This window comes from Struthio camelus, chromosome 18 (assembly GCF_040807025.1).
Source record: "Struthio camelus isolate bStrCam1 chromosome 18, bStrCam1.hap1, whole genome shotgun sequence".
Lineage (NCBI taxonomy): Eukaryota > Metazoa > Chordata > Aves > Struthioniformes > Struthionidae > Struthio > Struthio camelus.
Window position 1 is genome coordinate 18,604,079 of NC_090959.1, and position 22,086 is coordinate 18,626,164.

The 22,086-nt window shown below is 71.3% G+C and overlaps 2 protein-coding genes across 5 annotated transcripts; both read left to right on the forward strand.

The window, feature by feature from the left end:
- The first annotated feature begins 1,441 nt into the window (after positions 1–1,441).
- XKR7 (XK related 7) lies at positions 1,442–11,907 on the forward strand. Its single transcript, XM_068912822.1, has 3 exons — positions 1,442–1,908; positions 9,825–10,024; positions 10,265–11,907. Exons 1-3 carry the CDS (start codon positions 1,442–1,444, stop codon positions 11,215–11,217), a joined length of 1,620 nt encoding a protein of 539 aa, XP_068768923.1. The 3' UTR covers positions 11,218–11,907.
- Positions 11,908–14,373: 2,466 nt separating this feature from the next.
- Positions 14,374–20,151, forward strand: CCM2L (CCM2 like scaffold protein). 4 transcript variants are annotated; one of them, XM_068912832.1, is made up of 10 exons: positions 14,374–14,924; positions 15,433–15,600; positions 15,864–15,947; positions 16,035–16,218; positions 17,647–18,104; positions 18,182–18,317; positions 18,488–18,551; positions 19,180–19,327; positions 19,431–19,569; positions 19,644–20,151. In XM_068912832.1, the coding sequence occupies exons 1-10, from the start codon at positions 14,895–14,897 to the stop codon at positions 19,913–19,915; spliced, it is 1,683 nt and encodes a 560-aa protein (XP_068768933.1). In that variant the 5' UTR covers positions 14,374–14,894; the 3' UTR covers positions 19,916–20,151. The 4 variants fall into 4 exon arrangements, with proteins under 4 accessions (XP_068768933.1, XP_068768937.1, XP_068768935.1 ...); XM_068912836.1 differs by having other exon boundaries at positions 18,227–18,317; XM_068912834.1 differs by having other exon boundaries at positions 16,038–16,218.
- Positions 20,152–22,086: the final 1,935 nt, after the last annotated feature.

Consider the following 22,086-nt stretch of genomic DNA (forward strand, 5'->3'; position numbering starts at 1 on the left):
AGCAGGGCGGCCCAGGCTCTGCCAAGGGGAACAGCATGCCCATCCTTCACCTGGCACTGGCCCCATGATGCGCTGTAGTGTGAAATGTGAGCGTCCTCCCCAGAGAAATCCTGCAAAGGAGTAAAAAGTCCTTTCCCCTCCCAGCAGCAGGTCCCCAGCAGGATGCTAGCACCGCGCTCCTTACACACAGCGCTTGTCCCAGGTCGTACCAGCCCCTTGCACTGAGAGAGCTGGCCCAGGACAGCCTGGCTGTGCTAGACACTGCTCCCAAACTCTGATGGGCAGCAAACAGGAGAGATGATGGGGCAGGACCAAGGAGCCGGGCACACAGGGTCATAGGCAACGTCTGTGCACACGGTCACAGAAACCCGCTCCCTGCATGCTGCAGGTCCACCCGGAGCCCTTGGCACTGCACAGATGCCCCCACCTCCCTGCCGGCTACTCGCAGCGACAGCTCGACCTGCCTGTGCGGCTCTTCGTGGACTTTTTCCAAGGCTGGAGCTCTCCTTCCAGAGCAGAGCTCAGCTCTGGCCCTGCAGGTCGCCACTGGTGGGGGAGGAACAGCCACGGAAGCTCTCCTGTTTCCTCCCTCGCGGGCTGCCTGGGGCAGGAGCCCAGCAGCCTGCACAAGTCACTCCCAGCCTTCCTGTGGCCCCTCCAAACCCTCGAAGCCTCCCCGTGTGAGGAGGCACCTCCGAGGGGCTGTGCTCCACAGGGAGTGGACGGTGCCCCAGGCCCCACTCTGGACTCGCAGCTGGAGGACCTGGTGCATCTCCATCTGCACAGCTGGTGCCGGGGGCTCACACCATGGCCTGCTCTGGGGCTGGGCCCACAAAAAGGGTCTTTCCTGGGCTGAGCGCTCACCCCTGGGGCCAGGGGAACCCAGAGCTGCCCGGGATGCTGCCCGGTGAGCTCCAGTCCCTGACGGTCTGAGTTGGGGGAAGAAATGCGAGCACTGTCCCGGGGCTCCCAACTGGGATCCCAGCAGGGTGTGAGGAGGTGCCCACCGGCACCGTGTGCTCCCCGTCCCTGCAGCGGGCTCGGCGGGGGCCAGGTGGCCCTTGGTGGCAGGGTCTGGGGGACTGAGGGGAGCGGGCAGGGGGCAGCGGGGCCCGGCTGCCCTTCCCGGTGGGGATGCAGCGGGGCCGGCTCGGGGGGCGGCGGCGGGGCCGGGCGGCGGGGGGCGGCGTGCCGGTGGCGGTGCGACGGGGTGGGTGCGAGCCGGGGGGTGGCGGCGGCGGCGGGGCCGGGCGGCGGGGGGCGGCGTGCCGGTGCCGGTGGCGGTGCCGGTGGCGGTGCGGCGGGGTGGGTGCGGGCCGGGGGGCGGCGGGCGCGGGGCGAGGCCGGCGGGGGCGGGCGCTGCCGGGGCGGGCTCGGCGGCGCCGTCCTCCCTCCGGAAGTCTCTCCCGCTCCCTCCTCTCTCCTCCTCTCCCCCGACAACATGGCCGCGAAGTCGGACGGCGGCGGCGGCGGCGGCGGCCCGGCCGTGCGGTTGGAGAGCCCGGGCGGCGGCGGCGGCGGCGGCGGCGGCGGCGGCGGCGGCGGCGGCGGGGGGAGAGCCCGGGCGGCGGCGGCGGCGCGGCGCTACCGGCTGCGGGACGGCTGCTGGGTGCTCTGCGCCCTGCTCGTCTGCTTCGCGGACGGCGCCTCCGACCTGTGGCTGGCGGCCCACTACTACGTGCGGGGGCAGCGCTGGTGGTTCGGGCTGACGCTGCTCTTCGTGCTGCTGCCCTCGCTCGTGGTGCAGCTGCTCAGCTTCAGGTGGTTCGTCTACGACTTCGCCGCCAGCACCAAGGACAGCGCCGGCAGCACCAAGGACAGCGCCCGCGGCCCCCGCGGCTGCTGCCGCCTCTGCGTCTGGCTGCTGCAGGGCCTCATCCACCTGCTGCAGCTGGGGCAGATCTGGAGGTACGGGGGGGGTATGGGGGGCTGGGGGGTCCCCACCGGGGCACAGAGCCAGGCAGGGCCGGAGCGGGTGGTTGCTGCAGGGTCTCATCCACCTGCTGCAGCTGGGGCAGATCTGGAGGTACGGGGGAGGTATGGGGGGCTGGGGGGTCCCCACCGGGGCACAGAGCCAGGCAGGGCCGGAGCGGGTGGTTGCTGCAGGGTCTCATCCACCTGCTGCAGCTGGGGCAGGTCTGGAGGTACGGGGGGGGTATGGGGGGCTGGGGGGTCCCCACCGGGGCACAGAGCCAGGCAGGGCCGGAGCGGGTGGTTGCTGCAGGGTCTCATCCACCTGCTGCAGCTGGGGCAGATCTGGAGGTACGGGGGGGGTATGGGGGGCTGGGGGGTCCCCACCGGGGCACAGAGCCAGGCAGGGCCGGAGCGGGTGGTTGCTGCAGGGTCTCATCCACCTGCTGCAGCTGGGGCAGGTCTGGAGGTACGGGGGGGGTATGGGGGGCTGGGGGGTCCCCACCGGGGCACAGAGCCAGGCAGGGCCGGAGCGGGTGGTAGCTGCAGGGTCTCATCCACCTGCTGCAGCTGGGGCAGATCTGGAGGTACGGGGGGGGGTATGGGGGGCTGGGGGGTCCCCACCGGGGCACAGAGCCAGGCAGGGCCGGAGCGAGTGGTTGCTGCAAGGTCTCATCCACCTGCTGCAGCTGGGGCAGGTCTGGAGGTACGGGGGGGGTATGGGGGGCTGGGGGGTCCCCACCGGGGCACAGAGCCAGGCAGGGCCGGAGCGGGTGGTTGCTGCAGGGCCTCATCCACCTGCTGCAGCTGGGGCAGGTCTGGAGGTACGGGGGGGTATGGGGGGCTGGGGGGTCCCCACCGGGGCACAGAGCCAGGCAGGGCCGGAGCGGATGGTTGCTGCAGGGCCTCATCCACCTGCTGCAGCTGGGGCAGGTCTGGAGGTACGGGGGGGGGAGGGCTTGGGGAGCCAGATATGGGCAGGGGAAGAGGGGGTGGTGATGTGCAACAGGGACACAGGTGGGGATAGCAGCGTGCGCTGGGGACACCAGTGGGGATGGCTGGGACACAAGTGGGGACAGTGGAGCAGTAGGGTCATAGGTGGGGACAGCAGTGATGATAGTGGGGTGCAGCAGGGACCATAGTGGGGATGGTGGGGTGCATGGGAGACATAAGTGGGAGTCCTGGGGGCACAGTCTGAACCCAGGAGATGGTGATGGGGAATGAGGCGGGGGTGATGGGGCAGGGCCAGGTCCCACGCAGGGATGGCAGGGAGCAGTGGAGTCCTGGGTGAGGATGGCAGGGTGCAGTGAGGACCGAAGCAGCTGGGGTGAATGGGAACCAACCCCTCTGCAGCTGCAGCAGGAGGGACAAGGGGGTGGAAAGGCCCTAACAGAGCCTGTGTGAGGGTGCAGGTGGGTGTGGGTGGGAGCTGGTGTGAGGTGCCCTCAGCCCGGCTGGGTGGTGCAGGCCTGCTCTCCCCGTGGCTGGGAAGTGCTGGGCCTGGCTGGGTGATTGCCTGGCCCTGGCCGCGGCGCCAGGTCTGGTGGATGCGGAGTGACCCTGCTGGCACTGAACACTCCCACCTCCCCAGAGTCTCTCCGTGCTCCTGCTCTCAGAGCCGGTTGTAGCCAGGGTTGCAGGGCGAGGAGGTGGCATTTTTTCCCCAGTTTGTCCAGGTATCCCCACTGTGGGTGCGTTTCTTTGCCTGCCCCTTCCTGGGCCTGAGGAAAGGCAGTCTGTGAAGGCAGGGTGAGGGGCACAAATCAGCCCTGAGCAGGCTCGAGCCCCATTGCTTGCTTCTCTGTAGAGCCTCCGGAGGTCCGAGTCGTGGTTTATTGGCAGGACTGTTTCCCTCCAAGCTGTCCTTTCTTCCTGGTGCCTTAGAGTCGCACCTCTCCCTCCCAGCTCGGTGAGACTCCGTCCACAGCGCGTGCTGGGGAAGAGCCGGGGCTCTGCAATGGATCTGACTCCTGGGGAATGATGCTGGGAGGAGAGTGGAGACAATGGCAAATTCCTGAAACAATGCACTGAGCAAGCAATGCTTTCAGGCTGTATTTTGGTGCCGTTTCTCCTCATGAGCTACTGTGGAACAGAGACTCCTCTAGTCTCTGTTGTTTCCTGCATGCATTTGTCTGCTGTTTTTCCTGGAATGCTCTGGGGATCTCCAACTTTGTTTCACAGTACAATGTGCATCATGTTGGAGAGGTGTTCCCTCACTGCTGATACAGCCACCGCCTGCCCCTCCCTGACCCATCCCTTCCCTGGGCAATTGCAGGGGTATCTGTGGCTGCAGGATAGATGTAAACTCTGACTTTAATGCGCTTGAGGAGCTGGGGTAGCTGCCCTCTTGCCAGCCAGCTCCTCAGCTACCTGCAGCGGCCCTTGGCCTCAGGCAGGGCCCTGTGGGCAGTTTCTTGGGCCCAACCTGAGCTAAGGCCACGCTGCGGTCAGGGGCGGTTGCTCCTGGGTCTGTGAGCAAGCGGTCTCCTGATCTGCTGCACCGCAGAGGCTCCTAAGCCAATTAAAGTGGTAACTGTCAGCACTGACCCTCCAGGACATGTTGGTCTCAAGCTGCAGCTGAGGCTCTTTCTAATCTTGGGATTTGCGATTTCCTCGGGTGACCAGTTAAATGCAGTTTACTAAACCCATTAGTGAGGTTGGATCTGGTGCAGGTGGATATGACAGTTTAAGAAGCGTTGAATTATAACTGAATAAATACTGCATGTGAAAGAAAGACTTTTCCCTGACTGAGGGGCTGGGACCTTGCCCCAGCCCCTTGCAGAACACCTCCCCCTTCCCTGATTCATCTGCACCATCTCTGGCCCGGGCAACCTCACAGCTGCCTTGGCATGTCTTGCCCCTGGAAAATCAATCACTGCGCAGCCCTGAGCCCCAGCTGTGCTCCAGCCGGTCCTGCAGAGAAACTGAAATCACAAAAATACAGATGCAGGCCTCGGGGGTGTAAAAGCATGCTCGCTAAAAGCACAAACTCCGAGATTCTCCCGGACTAAAGCTGCTGCAAGAATCTGCTGAAGTTAGTTGTAATCCGTGCGCCCGCCACGCACACGCGAATGCGCTGCCGTGGAGGCCCTCTGGAGACGGGGTCGGTTGCACGAACGTGTCCTCGGGTAATCGGCAGCTGTGAGCGGAGACGTGGAGCAGAGCTTGCGCGGGGGCCGGGCCGGGAGCGGCCGCGGGGTGCCCGCTCGGGGGGGCCGGGCACCGCTGCCCGCTCCGCTCGGCTGCTGCCTCTCCGCGTGGCTCAGGCTGAGGCGATTTTGCAGCTCAGGAATTCTTCTCCCCTTGGCTGGCAAAAGGTCAACGGCTTTTTCACCAAATGTGGAAATATCAAAGAGAAGGGCTGTGCTCCGGGGCCTCGCCGTGCTCGCCTGCCGCCCGTTAGCGGGGACGGGAGCGCGCGGGGCCGGCCCGCACCCCTCCGGTGCCGCCGAGGCTTCGCTCTCCCTGCCGGAGGCTGGAGCCCTGCGAGTCCTCAAACTGGGCAGCTTTCCCACGGTGGACTTGTCCCCATGCAGGATGCCAGCTCTGAAGTTGGTCACGTTGCTCGCCCAGCCCCGTGTGTGGGCCAAGGGGTTTTTAGGGCCAGGGCGAGCGTTGTCCGGAAGGTGAGACGGCCCCGGCTGCTCCCGCCTGCCCGCCCGGGGAGTCCCGGCGCGTCGGGGAGGGCTGGCAAGGAGGGGTGCTGAGCCCTTCATCACCGCGCTGCTGTGACACCAGAGAGCACGTGGAGCTCTCCCTAATTATTTGGCTTTGCGAGATGTATAATGGATTAAAATGGCTGCAACAGGAAAGCAATTTTCTCCTTGTTTAAATGAAGGATTATGGAAAGAGATACCAAATTACCTTTTAGGAAAATTGTGCTCTGTATCACTTGCTCTTAGACTGGCGGGTCCCTCTTGTTTGTTCATCTGAGGATGATGATTAATGGATTTGGTTATAACCAGGGCCCGGCTTTTCTTCCTTCGTGCACTTTTTTTCCCCCAGCGCTTGAGAATTGGAGTCAGTAATTGGGACAGTGTCAGGACAGAGCTGGCTCAGCCGCGGAGCTGAGGAGGCGCTGGCGTTGCCTGGCACTGCTGCGGCCGCCCGGCGCGAGGCCCTGGGCGGCCGCCGGCCGTGCCGCTCGCCGAGGGGGAGCCTGGCTGGGAACCTGCCTGTCCACAGGTCGGAGCCGCGAGGCTGCGGATCACCGGGAACGGGGCAAACCGCGCTGCCGGCTGCAAACCCGGCCCCGGCGGGACGCGGCGGGGGCGAGCTCCCGTCCAAGCCCTTCAGATTCATTCTGCAGTGGCTTTCATTGGGTTGTTCTTCTTAATACAAAGGAGGTAGTAATTAGCCCTCAGAGCCCGCTCTGTTGGTTTCTGCCTCATCATCAGTTTTTTGAAAATTAAATGATTTTTTTTTTAAGTAATTGATTCCGTATTCCTCATGCAGCTGCTGCTGCGTTCGGTTCATAAAAACCTCGCGGTGCTCTGTCAGTGCGCACGAGGATATTTTTCTGGGTTGAAACACAAACTGTATGATCAAATGCATAACAAATAAGAATCAACATTTCATTCTGGCAAGTTGATGGGAGATGAAATCTCATTTTAATGAGATCTGGGGAACTGACAGGATGCTGGGAGAATAATTGCGCCCGTGCCGAAAGTGGGGGGGAGGCTGAGGGTCACTTGTTGAGCTGCCGGCGAGCCGGGGCCGGCGCGTGCAGCAGACAAGCCCAGTTAGTGAGCTTGAGTCCATGGAGAGGGCAAGGTGGCTGGTGCCCGGGCCCCGCGCGCGGGGGGCAGGATCCCTCCCAGGAGCCAGGCTCTGCGCAGGGCCGGCGTCGCTGCGGGGGGGCCACGGGCGCCTCGGGATCGGGGCCGGGCTCCATCCCGCCCGTCCGTGGGCCCCCGGGCCCCGCTCCTGTGCGGGGTCCCCCCGAAGGCTGGAGCCCCGGCACCCGTGGCGAGGTGGGCTGGGGTCTGCAGCCGCCTCCGGCCCGCTGCACCCGCGGCCCCCGGGCAGCAGCAGGGCGAGCCGGCGCGGGGCGATAGCTGCAGGTGCCGGAGGGGGGTGCTGGGGCTTGGCCAACCTGCGAAAGGCTGGATTCACACCGTTTCGCTCTTTGCTTTTGCACCCATGCTGCTCCCTCGGTTTCCAGGCAAGTCCCCCCCGGTTTGCCCGTCCCTGAGCGCATCCCGCCGGGCCAGCGGCCGCTGCGGGGCCGGGAGCGGGGCGGAGGGGCCGGGAAGAGGCAGCGGGTGCTCGTGGCCGCGCTGGCAGAGCTGGCCGTGCCGGCCGGGAACAGATGGCAGCGGCTCCCGGCCCCGGCAGCGAGCGGCTCCGAGGGCTGAGCTCACGTCCTCGGCGCGCGCAGGGGCTGCTCCTGCCGCTGACGCCACCGAGGACTCCCGGCCGCGCAGGGAGGGCAGGGAGCTTCCCCCACTTCCCGCCCGCATCCCTAGGGGCAAACCTGCAGCCAGGGAGAGGCAAGCCCACGGGGACCGGGGCGCTGGGGAGGGCACAGCTTGCTGGTCCCGATGTGAGACCCCAGAGCTCTCCCCCAGGCTCCCGGCCATCGCGGTGCCACCGGAGCACGGGCGCTGCGGGCGTCCCGGCCCCGGGCATCCCTCCCGGGGATGCGCCGGGTGTCCCGAGCAGGGCTTGGACACGGGAAGGTCAAACCCGGCTCCTCGCCCTGGGGACTGCAGGGGTGACGGAGCCTCTGGCCACACTGAGCAGGGGAGAATTTCCTTCCGCCAGGGTTTCGCCCCACGTGTTTCACCGCTGCGTGCGGTGCCGCGGCCGGCGGCTTGCTCCCGTGCCTCTCTGCGCCCGGGCCGTTCAGGCCTGGAGGGCGGGAGCCTGGCAGACGCGGCCTCCCCTTGCTGAGTGCTGAGTTATGGGCTGCAGAAAGTGCTAAAATTAGCTGCTCCTTCCGAGCTGCACGTTAAAGCCTTATTTCTACACTAACGCAAATAAGCAAACTGGAGCCCGGGAAGCTGGCGGTGGCTGCAGGGTCCCAGGCCGGCACCCGGCAGGAGTTGGCACGTAACGAAGCCGGGATGGAACTATTAAAATCGCATTATTTGCTGACACTGAGGTTGTGTTCGGCTGCCAGCGCTCGGAAGGTCTTTTTGTGACTCTCCGCAGGGCGGCCGGGCCATGTGCCGAAAGGGAGGGGACGAGGAAAGGCTGCTGACGCGGCCGCTCGGCGTGGAGCGCGCGGGAAAGCGGCTTGTTGCGCTCGCTCGGGTCGTTGCGGTTGTTGCGCTCGTGCACCGTCCCCGTGCACCCAGGCCCTCTCCTGCTCCCTGCACATGCCCGGGGCAGGCGAGGGCCACCGCCGCCGCCGGTGCCGCGCAGGGCTCGCTCCAGCCGGGAGACGCTGCGGAAGGGAGCAGCCATAAGGAGCACGGGCTGGGGGATGCAGGCGCCAGATGGGAAGCCTGAAAGCAGCCCGGCTGCCCCCTGCCCCACCGGGACCCTGGGGCTGCCCTGGCTCCGCGCGTCACCGTGCTGGGCAGCGCCAGGGCCGGCGCCTTGCGGGGCGCCCGGTGCCACCTGCTCGGCGCCAGGAGCCGAGCGGGGCCGCGGGAGCCGGCAGCTGGAGCACCGGGCCGGCGCCGGAGCAGACGGCAGCAGACGGCGAGTGTGCGCGGGCCGCCCGGCGCGGGGGTCTCGCCGGCCCGGACGGCAGCCAGCACTGGCCACGCGGTGTCTGCCCGTCCCCGGTGACCCCCGCCGCATGCTGCCTGGCCGCGCTGCCGGTGCCATGGGCGAGCCCCCGGCCCGGGCAGCGCCCGTTCCTGGGCCGAGAAAGGCGCTTTCTGGGGCAGCGGGGGCAGGAGGGCCCTGTGGGACCCCCCACAGCAGGAGCGGGGCCGGCTCCTGCCCCTTCCCCGCTGACGGATGAGCTGGAAGTGCCGGGATCGGGGCTCCTGCCGGCGCTTGCCGGCGAGTGGGGTCGGTTGACGGCGTTTTATGAAGGCCATCAGTTTGCGTGACGGTTTTACTGGGCTGGCAGGAAGCTTTACAGCCCGCCTTCCCTCTGCTTAACCTTTCTGTTTTTGTCGTCCTCTATCCCCCTGCTCTGCCCCGGGAGCGCGGTGCCTGCCAGGGGGTCCGGCGCTGCACCGGGGCCGGTCCGGCTGGGGCTGCACCGCGTGCCGGGCCCGGCGCTGCCCTCCGCGGCGAGCTGGCCCCGCGCCGCCGCGAAGGGAGTCCCTGCTCGCCGGGACTCCGCCGGGCGCTCGAGCACCTCCGCGAAGCCCCGGCCGGCGACCAGATGGCCGGGGCCGGCGCGTGGCCGTGCCCGCAGCCCTGCCAAGAGCCGGGAGGAGCGCGCGGGAGCTTCCCGCGGGCACCTGGCGAGGTCTCGGCAAGAGCAGCTGGTCCCTCCTTCCTCTCCGAGCCACGCGGCCGGGGGAGAGGGGAAGGACAGATGGGCGTCGCGCCAGCCGGGACAAAAATATCCCCTTTGAGAACCAGCCAGGCGCGTTGCGGGCGGTGACCGGAGCACCTGCACCGCGCCGGGCGTGCGGAGAGCCGGGCCGTGGGCTGCGATCCCGGCCAGAGGGTGGGAGCCGGACCCCGCGCGAGGGGAGGAAGGTGCAGGGGAGCAGACACGCCGGGGAGCGGGGCAGCGCCGTCGCCCGCGGCACGGGGCGCTCGGCCGGGCGCTCCGCTTCGGTGCTGCCGACCGCGGCTCCCGGGCAGCCGAGGCGGCTGGCGCAGCCCTGGGGGCAGTGGGGCGCTGGGCTGGGATTGCGGGAGCCCCCCTTCACCAGCCTCCCGGGGCTGTTAGTGCGTGCGGACCCCCTCCGAGCTGCCCAGCCCCGGGGGGCACAGTGCCGCCGCGCTCGGCCTCGCCGCTCGTCTCACGGCTCTCCCTGCCCTCCCTCGCGCAGGTACCTCCGCACCCTCTACCTGGGGCTGCAGAGCCGGTGGCAGGCCGAGCATCGCCGCCGCCACTTCTACTGGCGGATGATGTTCGAGAGCGCGGACATCAGCATGCTGCGGCTGCTGGAGACCTTCCTGAAGAGCGCGCCCCAGCTGGTGCTGCAGCTCAGCATCATGGTGCAGCAGAACAGCATCGAGCCGCTGCAGGGTAAGGGCAGCCGCGCCGCGCGCCCGTCCCGGCTGGCGGGACCCCTGCGGGGCCTGGACGGAGCCTGCACCACGGGAGACTGCGACCGCTTTGGGGCTGGGGTGGCTGGAGAGGGGACCCCGGGCTGCTCCAGTCTGGTAATTGCTGTCGCACCCTCCTCGTCCCTCCCCGTTGTCCCCCAGCCCTCCACTCCTGCCGGCGGCCCCGCTCTCACAGCCCCTCTCCGCTTTGTGCCCGCAGGGCTCTCGGCCTCGGCCTCGCTCCTCTCCCTGGCCTGGATGATCGCCTCCTACCAGAAGGTGCTGCGGGACTCGCGGGAGGACAAGATGCCCATGTCCTACAAGGGGGCCGTGGTGCAGATCCTGTGGCACCTCTTCACCATCGCCGCCCGCGCCATCGCGTTCGCCCTCTTCGCCTCCGTGTTCCAGCTCTACTTCGGCATCTTCATCGTCACCCACTGGTGCATCATGACCTTCTGGATCATCCAGGGCGAGACGGACTTCTGCATGTCCAAGTGGGAGGAGATCATCTACAACATGGTGGTGGGCATCATCTATATCTTCTGCTGGTTCAACGTCAAAGAGGGACGGAGCCGCTACCGCATGTGCATCTACTACGTCATCACGCTGTCGGAGAACGCCGCCCTCACCATCCTCTGGTTCCTCTACTACGACCGCAAGACCACGTCCGACTTTGACGCCTTAATCCTCGTCTGCGTGGTCAGCTCCAGCTTCGCCCTCGGCATCTTCTTCATGTTCATCTACTACTGCGTCTTGCACCCCAACGGCCCCATGTTTGGCCCCCCGTCCGGGGGCTGCATTTTCCGGGGGCCCCCAGCCCCGGCCCCGGGGCCGCCCGCGGACGTCGTCACCAGCCCCCCGCGCTCGCTGCCGCGGACTACAGGGGGGGAGCGGGAAGGGGCGCCGGGGGACCGGGACAGCTGCCTGCCCGTCTTCCAGGTGCGGCCCTGCGCCCCGCCGCCGCCGGCCGCCCGCGCCCCGCGGACAGAAGGGCCCGTCATCCGCATAGACCTGCCCAGGAAGAAGTACCCGGCCTGGGACGCCCACTTCATCGACCGGCGCCTGCGCAAGACCATCCTGGCGCTGGAGTACGCGTCGCCCACCACGCCGCGCCTGCAGTACCGCACCCCCGGCGCCCCCCAGGAGGTGCTGGAGTACGAGACCACCGTGTAGGGGCCGGGGGCCGGGGCCGCGCGCCCTCCCCGCCGCCCGGACGGGGCGTTTCCGGAGCCCGGGGGAGCAGGGGCGGGCCGTGCAGTCCCATTTCTTAGAGTTTTGCCTTTTTTCCGTTGGCCAGCACTGACGTGCCCCCGGCTGCCCTGCGCCCCCCCGGGCAGGGGCCAGTGAGGTCTCTTGGTGCTATTGCCCCCCGCGCCCTGCTCCTGCCAGGTCCGCGGCTGAGACCCGGCCGCCTCATCGTACCCCACGGCAGCCCCTGGGGCGGCCAGCCCTGCTCCCACGCTGAGGGCTCGTCCCGTCCCGTCCCGTCCCGGCGGAAATACCTCACCTGTGCCTGAGCCCGGGGCAGCCTCGGGGCACTGGGCTCCCACCCGGGGCTGGAGTGGCCGGCGGCGCAGGGAGGGGGCACTGCGGGGCCCTGGCGAGGGGCTCGGGGCTGGGCTGGGGCGGCCTCGTGCGCAGAGCGGGGATGCACCGGGGTCCCCAGCGCGGTGCTGGGCAGCGGGAGCACGCTGGGCTCCCGGGGGGTCGGCTCTGTGGGGCCGGGCACGGTACGTCCTGGCCGGGGAGCACCCATGGGTGCTGCCGCTGCCTGGGACCCAGCTCCAGGGCTGCGCCGGGACCGGGATGCTGGAGCGGGGCTGCGCCGGGGGCGCCCGGGGACTCCCCGGCGAGGGCCAGGGCCAGGGCACGGAGCGCCCGGCGTGCCCGGCCATGGGGTGGGCTCCGCGCGGCCGGCGCTGGCCGTGGGCTCCCGAGCTGCCGGCTGGCCGTGGGCTCCCGGGGCGGCGGCGCGGTCTGGCTGGGGCAGTCTGCGCCCGCCCCCCCCGGCAGCACCAGCCTCCCTGGGGAACGCCCTCCCTCTGCCTCCCCGCCGCCCCGGGAAGCGCCCCTTCCCGCGGGACCGGGCGCCCGGGGCCGGGTGCGATCGTGTCCCTGTCCCAGGGACCAGGGTGCACGGCTGTGCCCGGGGCTGGGTGTGAACATGTCCCCGTCCCAGGGAGGGTGTGAACGTGTCCCTGTCCCAGGGACGGGTGTGAAAGTGTCCCTGTCCCAGGGACGGGTGCGATCGTGTCCCTGTCCCAGGGGCTGGGGTGCACGGCTGCACCCTGGTCCCGGTGTGAATGTGTCCCCATCCCAGGGCCAGGTGTGAATGTGTCCCTGTGCCAGGTCCAGGTGTGCAAGTGTCCCTGTCCCAGGAGCCAGATGTGAAGGTGTCCCTGTCCCAGGGGCCAGGGTGCACAGCTGTGCCCAGGGCTGTGTGTGATTGTGTCCCCATCCCAGGGGCCGGGTGTGAAGGTGTCCCCGTCCCCGCACCCGCCTCCGCCGGCCGACGGTGCACGGAGGCACCGCGCGCCCCTCGCCCGACGGGCCGTGCTGAATGTACGCCGCCGCGCGCCGGCGCCGCGTGCCTTGTCCCAGCGCTCCTCGGCGGCGGCCGCCCCGCGGCCCCGGCCCCCGTTTCGTGCCGCGGCGGCGCGCGGGCGCCCAGCTCTGCGGCCCCGGCCGGGACCCCGCTCACCCAGCGCCCGCGGCTGGCGCAGCGCCGGGGGCATCACGTTGCTTTTTGTTTCCCATTTCTCTGTAGCTCGAAGGCCCGGGATGACGGCAGGCTGGGCTGGGTCGTTGCTTGGGTCACTGGTGCTAACTGGTGCTAACTGGACGCCTCGGGAAACCCTTCGGAGGAGGCCGCTGGGCATCGGCGGGTGGGGGCAGCGGGCTGGGCCCCGCCGCGACCCGCAGCCCTTGGCCGCGATAACCGTCCGGGGGGCTGCGCGGGCCCCGGGCCGGGTCGGCGGCCGCTTTCCGAGAAGGAGGTGGGTGTTTTCCTCCGGGAACCGCCCGCTCCCGGGGGTCACCCGCGGGGCCGCAGCCCCAGCCACCGGCGCGACGAGCTCGGCGGTCCTCGGAGGGGTGGGGAGGGGCGGCGGCAGGGCCTCGGGGACCGTCCCCGGCGGCCGAGCGGCCGCGGAGCCCGGCGAGGGAGGGCAGCGGCCGCCGGCACCCGCTGCAGCGGCCGGCCACGGGCACCGTCCCCGCGGGGCCGCCGGCGCCGGACCGGCGAGGCGAAGCGCGGCCCCCCCGCGGGCAGCCGCCGGCGCGGGGGACCGGGGGGCCGAGCCAGCCGCGGCCAGGCAGCTCGGGGGTCGCTTTTCTATGCATTCAAGCCACGGTATCCTCGGCCCTCGGGCTGCTCCCCGGCGCCGGCACCCCGGCGGTGGCCGCAGTAACGCCCGCGCAGGTGGGCGCAGCGCGGCGAGCTGGGGCCGGGGGGCCGAGCTGCCTCCCCCCGGCTTGGGCGCCTGCTGCCCGGCTCCCAGCACCCGCTCTGGGGCCCCTCGGGCGCCCTGCAGCCGGCCGAGCCCCCCGGCGGGGCAGAAGGACCCGACCCCGGGGGAGAACAAAACCCAGCTGCCAGGAACGGGGTTTCCAGCGCCTCCTCGTCCGCCCGGCCCCGCGGGTCCCGCGCCGGCAGCAGCCCGGCCCCCGGGGCGGCTCAGGGCCGAGCTCTGCTCGGGACCCCGGCCGGATTCAGGGAACGGGGCGCACCGGCCCCCGTCTCCGATTGCTCTTCGTGGGGGCTGCTGTGTTCCCCCCTCCCCGAAGCGGGTGGGAGCGCGGAGGCGGCGGGCGCCGGCGGGGCTGCCGGGCCGAGGCTCCGCGCCGCCGTCCCTGCCCCGAAACACCCCGCCGCGGACTGTAAATACTCTGTGTGCCACCTTCTCCTCTGAGACCCTCAGAGCAGGCGGGAGGGGGCGAGCGGGAAGACCCGGGGGCGGCGGGGGGGGGGTCCCTACTGAGACTTTTTTGTATACCACAAACTTTTTGTATATTTTTAATTTTGCTGCAACATGAGATATTAAATTCATTTCAATAAGCCCTGCTCTGCGGGCCCGTTTCATCGCCGGCGCGTCCTGCCGGCCGGCGCTGCCCGAGGGAGCGCCGGCAGCCCCCGCGGCCCCGGCCCCGGGGATGCTCGGGGACGGAGCGGCCGGGCCCGGGCGCTGCCGGCGTCCCCGCGCGGCGGCCGGCAGCGAAGGGGTGCCGGGAGCGTGGCCGGCGGGGCAGGATGCCGAGCGAGCGCCGGGGGAGGAAGGCCACCGGACGCCGCCCTGTCGCCAGCTCGCGAGGCCTCTTCCAAGCCAAACCCCTCCCTGCAAGAGGGTCCCCAGGCCTGAGCCGACCCCGCCGGACCCGGCTTCGGGCCCCCGTGGGGAACGGGGTCCCGTCCTGGGGCCGGCCCCGGCTCCAGCTGGCCCCCAAAACACCCGTGTCGTTCCCCAGGGCGGTGCCAGCGGCAGGTTCCCGCGGTGGCGCCGGGTGCCCCGGCGGCGGGGAGCAGCCCGTCCCGGGGGCCGGGGGTGCCGCGCGGGGCAGCTCACCCCGGTTCCCCGGCAGGATTCGGATGCGTCGCACCCCGGCGTTAGCGCCGGGGCTGGAGCTCGCCCAAGGGGCCCGGGGCGGCGCGGGCAGCGTGGCGGGGGGCCCCGCGGGCAGGGCCGGGGCAGGCGCGGGAGCCGGGGCTCGTCCCTCGCAGGGCGGGCAGGAACTGGGCGAGCTCAGAGCGGAGCCGGCGCTGGTGGAGTTTCCGACGCAGGAAAATAACAAAGGAGCCGAAGGCAGAGGAAAAGGCTGCCTGCGCCGGGGCGGGAGCCGAGCGGGGCCGCGGCATGGACTACGAGGGCAAGAAGGGCAAGAAGGTGGGTGCACGCCGAGCCGCCCGCTCCGCGGCGGGGGGTCGCGGGGCTGGCGGCCTGGGACGAAGGTCCCGCGGGAACCCTGCTCCCACGGCGCCCGCGCACGGGGCCGAGCGCCCCGAACGGTGCGGATCCCGGCTAAGCGGGCAAATGGCTCCCGTCGCCTCCCGGGGCCGGGGGCCGGCTCGGCCCGTCGCCTTCCTCGGCTGCCCCTGCCCCGGCCGTCACGGCCAGGCCGCAAGCGCCCAGCGGCCAGGCCGGGCGCCGAACCAGCCCGGCTCGCTGGCCGGGCCGACGGGGCGGCCACCGCGGCCGGTCCGACCCGCGGCGCCGGCAGCCGCTGCCAGCCCCATCGGCGGCGGCCGGGCAGGTCGCCCCGGGCTCGCCCGACGCGGTCCCCGGCGGGCGCCTCTGGCTCCTCATCCACCGCCTCCTGCCGGGCCCGGGACCCGCCTGGGGCTTCCCTGCCACCGCCGGCCGCTCCTGCCCGCCGCCCCGCTCTCCCCTCCAGGGCTTCGTGTCGCCCATCAAGCGGCTGGTTTTCCCCAAGACGGCGCGGCGGCCGGCGCTCCGGGGCAGCGTGTACCGGCGCCCGCTGCACTCGGTGCCCCTCTACCCCCCCGACTATCTGATAGACCCCCAGATCCTGCTGCACGACTACGTGGAGAAGGAGGTGAAGGTAAGGGGTGGGGGGGTCCCCAGGGACACCGGGGGTCCCGGACTGGGATGGAGGGGCATCCGGAGGAAAGAGACCCCCCCCAAGCGAGCGGAGGGGCAGGATGCGGCCGGCTGGGAACGGTCCTGAGCCGTGGCCCCCCCGCCGGGCGCAGGGAGGGTGCCCCATGGCAGCCTCTCCCCAGGGTGTTTGCAGGGCCACGGGTGCTCGGGTGAGCAGGCTCCCACCAGCCACCCCCCCTCCGCCCCGGGTTTTGTCCCCCCCAGTTTTTAGGCCACCTGACATGGGTAACCGCCTCCTTGAACCCCTCCAGCCGGGATGAGGTGCTGCAGCTGCTGGACACGGCCAGGGTAAGAGGGCTGCCGGCGGGCACGGGGCCCCAGCCCGGGGGGGGGGCCGGACGCCCGGCGGGCCCTTGGCACGCTCTGCCCCCGCAGCAGCTGAAGGAGCTGCCGCTGCAGACGACGCCGGAGCAGGACAGCATCCTGAGCCTGTCGGCCCGCTGCCTGCTGCTCACCTGGCGGGACAACGAGGAGCTCATCCTGCGCATCCCCACCCACGAGATCGCCGCCGCCTCCTACCTGCGCGACGACGCCCTGCACCTCCTCATCCTCAAAACCGGTGCGGGACCCGGCCGGGGCCGCCGGCCCCCGCGCCCCGGGGCCACCCGCACCCCTGCGCCCTGGTGCCACCCGCACCCCTGCGCCCTGGTGCTACGCACGCCCTGTGCCCCAGGGCCACCTGCACCCCTGTGGCCTGGTGCCACCTGCACCCCTGCGCCCTGGTGCTACGCACGCCCTGTGCCCCAGGGCCACCCGCACCCCTGCGCCCCGGGGCCACTTGCACCCCGCACTCCGGTGCCACCCGCACCCCACACTCCGGTGCCAGCTGCGTCCCTGCACCCCGGGGCCACCTGCACCCCAGTGCCACCTGCGCCCCTGCGCCCCGGGACTGGTGGGAGGGAGCCCCGCAGGGTGCTGGGGAGGTGCTGCGTCTGGCTGTGCCTGCTGCGGGTTGCGGCACGCGCCATGCACAGTAGCGCCCCGGGGTCCCCGCTGCCACCATGAGGGACTCAGTGGGTGCCTGCTTCCCCGGGGTGCTGGAGGGGGGGGTGCCCACCGCCTCGACCCCACTGCAGCACCCACCGTCCCCAACTCCACTGTCCCCAACCCCACTGTCCCCAACCTCGCTTCCCCAACCCAATACCCCAACTTCACTGCCCCAATGCCACCGCTCCAGCCCTACTGCAGCCCCTGTCACCCCCAATGCCACCACCCCCAGCCCCATTGCAGCCCCTCCATCCCCAATCCCCAACCGGCCCCAGCCCCACTGCCCCCAGCCCCATTGCAGCCCCCCATCCCCAATCCCAACTGGCCCCAGCCCCACCACCCCCAGCCCCACTGCAGCCCCCCATCCCCAACTCCAACCAGCCCCAGCCCCACCACCCCCAGCCCCATTGCAGCCCCCCATCCCCAATCCCAACTGGCCCCAGCCCCACCACCCCCAGCCCCATTGCAGCCCCCCCCATCCCCAATCCCAACCGGCCCCAGCCCCACTGCCCCCAGTCCCATTGCAGCCCCCCATCCCCAATCCCAACCGGCCCCAGCCCCACTGCCCCCAGCCCCATTGCAGGCCCCTCCATCCCCAATCCCCAACCGGCCCCGGCCCCACTGCCCCCAGCCCCATTGCAGCCCCTCCACCCCCAACCCCAACCGGCCCCGGCCCCACTGCCCCCAGCCCCATTGCAGCCCCTTCCATCCCCAACCCAACCGGCCCCGGCCCCACCACCCCCAGCCCCACTGCAGCCCCCCCATCCCCAGCTCCAACTGGCCCCAGCCCCACCACCCCCAGCCCCACTGCAGCCCCCCCATCCCCAGCTCCAACTGGCCGCAGCCCCACTACAGCCCCACTGCCCCCAGCCCCACTGCATCCCTCCAGGCCAGGGGGACAGGGCAGCCCCATGCTGGACCCGCAATCCACTGGGGGCCGGGGAGGGGGGCGAGCGCAGCCCCCAGCCCCAGCGCTCCAGCTCCCCTCGGCCCTGCCCAGGCCTGGGAGTGGACCTGGTGCCCGCCGGAGCCCACCCGGAGGCGGCCGGGGGCAGCGGGCCGGAGCCGGCGCCCGGCGGGGTGGCCGAGAAGAGGCCGGGGGGGCCGTGGCCGGAGCCGGGGCGGCTGGGCGGCCCCATGGAGCGGCGGCACACCATCTGCAGCCTGGACTGGCGGGCGGCGCGGGGCGGCCAGGAGGGCGGCCAGGGCGGCAGCCTGGAGCGGAAGGTGGCCGGCGGCAGCTGGGAGAAGCGGCAGGGCGGCCGGGCCTTCGGCAGCTGGGAGCGGCGGCAGCCCCGCGGCGGCGGCGAGCGGCGGCAGGCGGCCGGTGGCAGCTGGGAGCGCGGCAAGGTCTACGGCAGCTGGGAGCGGCGGCACGCCGGCAGCAACCCGCTGGACCCCCAGGAGCCCTGCCCTGGCGCCTACTCCAACCTCGTCATCCTGGCCGTGGCCAACAGGGTGAGTGGGGGGCCGGGGGCGGCCGGGCCGGTGCCGGTGCCGGCCCCCGCCCAGCGCCCCGCTCCCTCCCGCCGCAGGATGCCGCCGAGGAGTCCTGCGCGCTCATCTGCCAGGTCTTCCAGATCATCTACGGCGACCAGAGCATCGAGTGCGTGGACCGCGCCGGGTACCACTACACCTGCACGCCCGAGCGGCCCTGGCTCCGCAGCCGCAGTGAGCGACAGCACGGGACGGGACGGGGACGGGACGGGACGGGGACAGGGACGGTGACGGCCGGCTCTGCCGTGCCGGGCTGCTGGCGCCGGGGCCGAGGCGGGGGCCCAGCTGCGTGGGTGCCGCGCGGGTGCTGCCGCCCCGTCTCAGCGCTCGGCTCTGCCTCCCAGGCGAGAGCTGCCGCACGGACGGGACGTACGGCTACGACGCCGACTTCAGCTGCTGCAGCTCCTTGTAAGGCTGCTTCCCCCAGGCGTCCCTGCTCCGTGGGATGTCCCTGCTGCATGGGGTGTCCTTGCTGCATGGGGTGACCCTGCCCCATAGGATGTCCCTGCTCCGTGGGGTGTCCCTGCTGCATGGGGTGTCCCTGCTGCATGGGGTGACCCTGCCCCATAGGATGTCCCTGCTCCGTGGGGTGTCCCTGCTCCGTGGGATGTCCCTGCTCCGTGGGGTGGCCGTGTCCCGTGGGGTGGCCGTGCCCCGTGGGGTGTCCCTGTCCCATGGGAAGTCCCTGCTCCATGGGGTGGCCCTGCTCTATGGGGTGACCCTGCTCCGTGGGGTGACCCTGCCCTGTGGGGTGGCCCTGCCCCGTGGGAAGTCCCTGCTTCATGGGGTGGCCCTGCTCCATGGGGTGGTCCTGCTGCATGGGGTGGCCCTGTCCCGTGGGATGTCCCTGCCCCAGGATGAGTGTCCCTGCCCTGGTGGATGTCCCTGCCCGCCGTGGGTGCCCCTGCCTGCTGTGGGTGCTCGCCCCTCTGCAGAGACGCCCCGGTGCTGCCGATGGAGGGTGCCCCCGTGGCAGGAGAGGGCAGCCAGGGCAAGCGAGGGGTCGGGGCCCGCTGACCCCTTCCTGCCGCCGCAGCAACGGCTCCCACGAGACCTTCGAAGCCTACTACAGCGGCGCCTCCTCGCCCTCCTTCCACCAGTCCCACCACAGCCTGGCCACGGCCTGCAGCGGCAGCGACCAGAGCGGCGCGGGGCTGGAGCAGCTGCAGGACTACATGGTGACGGTGAGGGGCCGGGCCGGGCCGGGCGGGGGCGGCGGGCGAGCGGAGCCCCGCGCAGGGCAGCGCCCGCCCGGCCGCTGCCTGCAGCCCCCAGCCGTCCCCGCAGCTGCGCAACAAGCTCTCGCCCCCGGAGATCCAGCAGTTCGCCCTGCTGCTCCGCGAGTACCGCCTGGGGCTGCCCGTGCGGGACTACTGCGCCGACCTCCTGCGCCTCTACGGGGACAAGAGGAAATTCCTCCTCCTGGGTGAGCGCGCCGCGACCCCGCCGGCGGCAACATGCCGGTGCCGGTCGTGCCGAGCCTCACGGCGTCTGCCGCAGGAATGAGGCCCTTCATCCCCGACCAAGACATCGGGTACTTCGAGACCTTCCTGGAGAGCATCGGCATCCGCGAGGGCGGCATCCTCACCGACAGCTTCGGCCGCATCAAGCGCAGCATGAGCAACACGTCGGCCTCGGCCGTGCGGAGCTACGACAGCTGGTCCCTGCGCTCCGAGACCGAGTCCTTCAACCGCATGATCACGGACATCACCCACGACATCGAGGCCCTGGCGCGCGATGAGGACGAGGAGGAGGAGGACAACTACCTGTGAGGGGCTACCGAAACCCAGCGTCCCCCCGGGCGCTGACGGCGTGCTGGCGCTTGCAGGCGCTGGGCTCGGCCCTGGGGGGCACCCGGGGGTGCTGGTGAGCTGATCTCGCCCCCTCCTCACTGCAGGAGGGCAGGTGCCTGCATGACACGGGCTGCTCGTTAGCACTAACGGGATTCCAGAGCAGCGTCATGTGCTGTAATTAGTGCCGACTGCAATTAAACTGCCCGGCAGGGAGCAGAGTGGGTTCCTCCGAAGGGTGCTGGGAGGGAATGGCCCGGCCTGAGGCCGGGTGGCTGCTGCGGGGCGCGCGGCTGGACCGGGGGGGTCGTGGTGCTCCTGGGGGGCCACTGCCGGCTGTGCGGGGCTGCACCCGGGTGCTCGGGACAGGGAGGCGGGGGCTGCCCCGGGCACTGGGGGCATCGCCCACCACCGCAGCCTGAGCACAGTGCCCGGCCGCCCCGGGGAGGCTCGGCGCAGGGGTGCGCCGGTGCAAGCGCCCGGCGGGGCAGTGCGGGACGCGTGGCCCCGACTGGTGGCATCGCTGCGTGTCCCTGGCCAGCTCTGCTCGTGCAGGAGTTGGCCCCGTCCCGGGCTCTGCCCTCGCCCTGGGCTGCGCTGCCCGGGCGCGCGAGGAGCCCCAGGGGTCCCCGGGCAGGAGAACGCGGGTGGGCAGAAGCGTGGTGCTGGGGGCAGCCGCTCTGGCTCGCGGCGCTGGTGCTTCCTGCGGCCTCCGCGGGGGAGCAGTGCTCAGCGCCGGCCTCGAGCCGGCACCCGCCGAGGAGCCGGGGTGCTCGGGGGGGCGGCTGCTCGCTCCGACGCGCCGGCGCTCGGAGGACGCGACGGGCCCCGGCGCCGTCGGAGGCGGGTAGGCGGCACCCGCGGGTCGAGCACGGGGAATCGGCGCCTGGAGAACCAGCACCCGGAGCAGGATGCGCTCCAGTGCAGGGGGAGGCCGGTCGGGGACGCGCAGGGAGCCGGAAGCGAAGCTCACGCTGCTCCGGGCGGGAAGGGAGTCGAGGCCGGGTGCGCTGGTCCTGGTCGAGGGGTTTGGGCTGGGTTTGGGCACCCGCGAGCAGGGACATCCCAGGGGCAGGGCCACCCCATGGAGCAGGGACATCCCACGGGGCACACGCGCGTCGCCCCAGGGCAGGCGGTGCGCGGCCTCGAGCTGCGCTGCCAGGCCGCCCGCTGCCGCCCCTGCTTCCTCGTAGCCGTTTTCCTGTGATTCTTGCGCTCGGCTCTGGGGCAACGGGGGTTTCGCAAAAGGAAGTTTGTGCCCTGAGACACGACTTCCTCCGAGCCTGCACCCCCTGCCCGGCTCCCCTTCGGCCAGCGGCACCCTGGGGACGGCGGCTTCGCGGCCAGCGCGGGCGCCCTGTCGGCAGGACGGTGCCGCGCGGCGGCTGCCGGAGGCACCGGAGGCACCGGCAGCCCCGGCCAACGCGGCCCCGCCGGGCGCCGAGCGCGGCGGGGCCGGGCCCCGGGGTGGCCGGAGAGCGGAAGGCTGCGGGTGCCGCCGCGCGGGCGGTGGGCGAACGCTGCCAGCCGGGGGATGCTGCCGCCCCCAGGCACCCCGGGGCTGGCGCGTGGGCAGGCAAATGTCAGGGTTACCTGCAGCTGTTTATTTTCGTAAAAAAAAGAAGTATGCAAATGCTTAGGCGAGGGGAGCGAGGCGCTGCCCCCGTGGGGGGCCCCCGTGTCCACTTCCTCTGCAGCTCTCGGGGTCGCAAGAGCTGGGCGAGCGCGGAGCGGAGACGGGGCGATCCCGCCGGGCCCTGCCCCGGCCGAGGTGCCCGCGGGCGGCTTTGCAGCCGGCCTTCCCGCCGGGCTCAGGACCGAGCCAGAGCAAGGGCCGTTCGGCGGGTCGCGACCCGCAGCCGAGCTCCTCTGCCGGCCCCGGCGCCCTGGGCACGGCGGCGCCGCCGCCGCCGCCGGGCAGGAAGGGCAAAGCCCGCCGCCCCCGCGGCCGTCATGCCCGGCGGGCCGCCACCGGGAAGTGCCACCGCGTTTCCCCTTTTCTCCTCCCTGGGGACGGCGAAACGGGTCGCCGCTCCGGCCGGGCTGGGCCGGCCGCCCGTGGCCCCAGGGTGCGCGGTAAAACCGGCGCCGGGCCCCGTCCCCCGCACCGCCGCCGCCCGCCCCGGCCGAGAAGCGGGGCTTGGGGCTCGGGA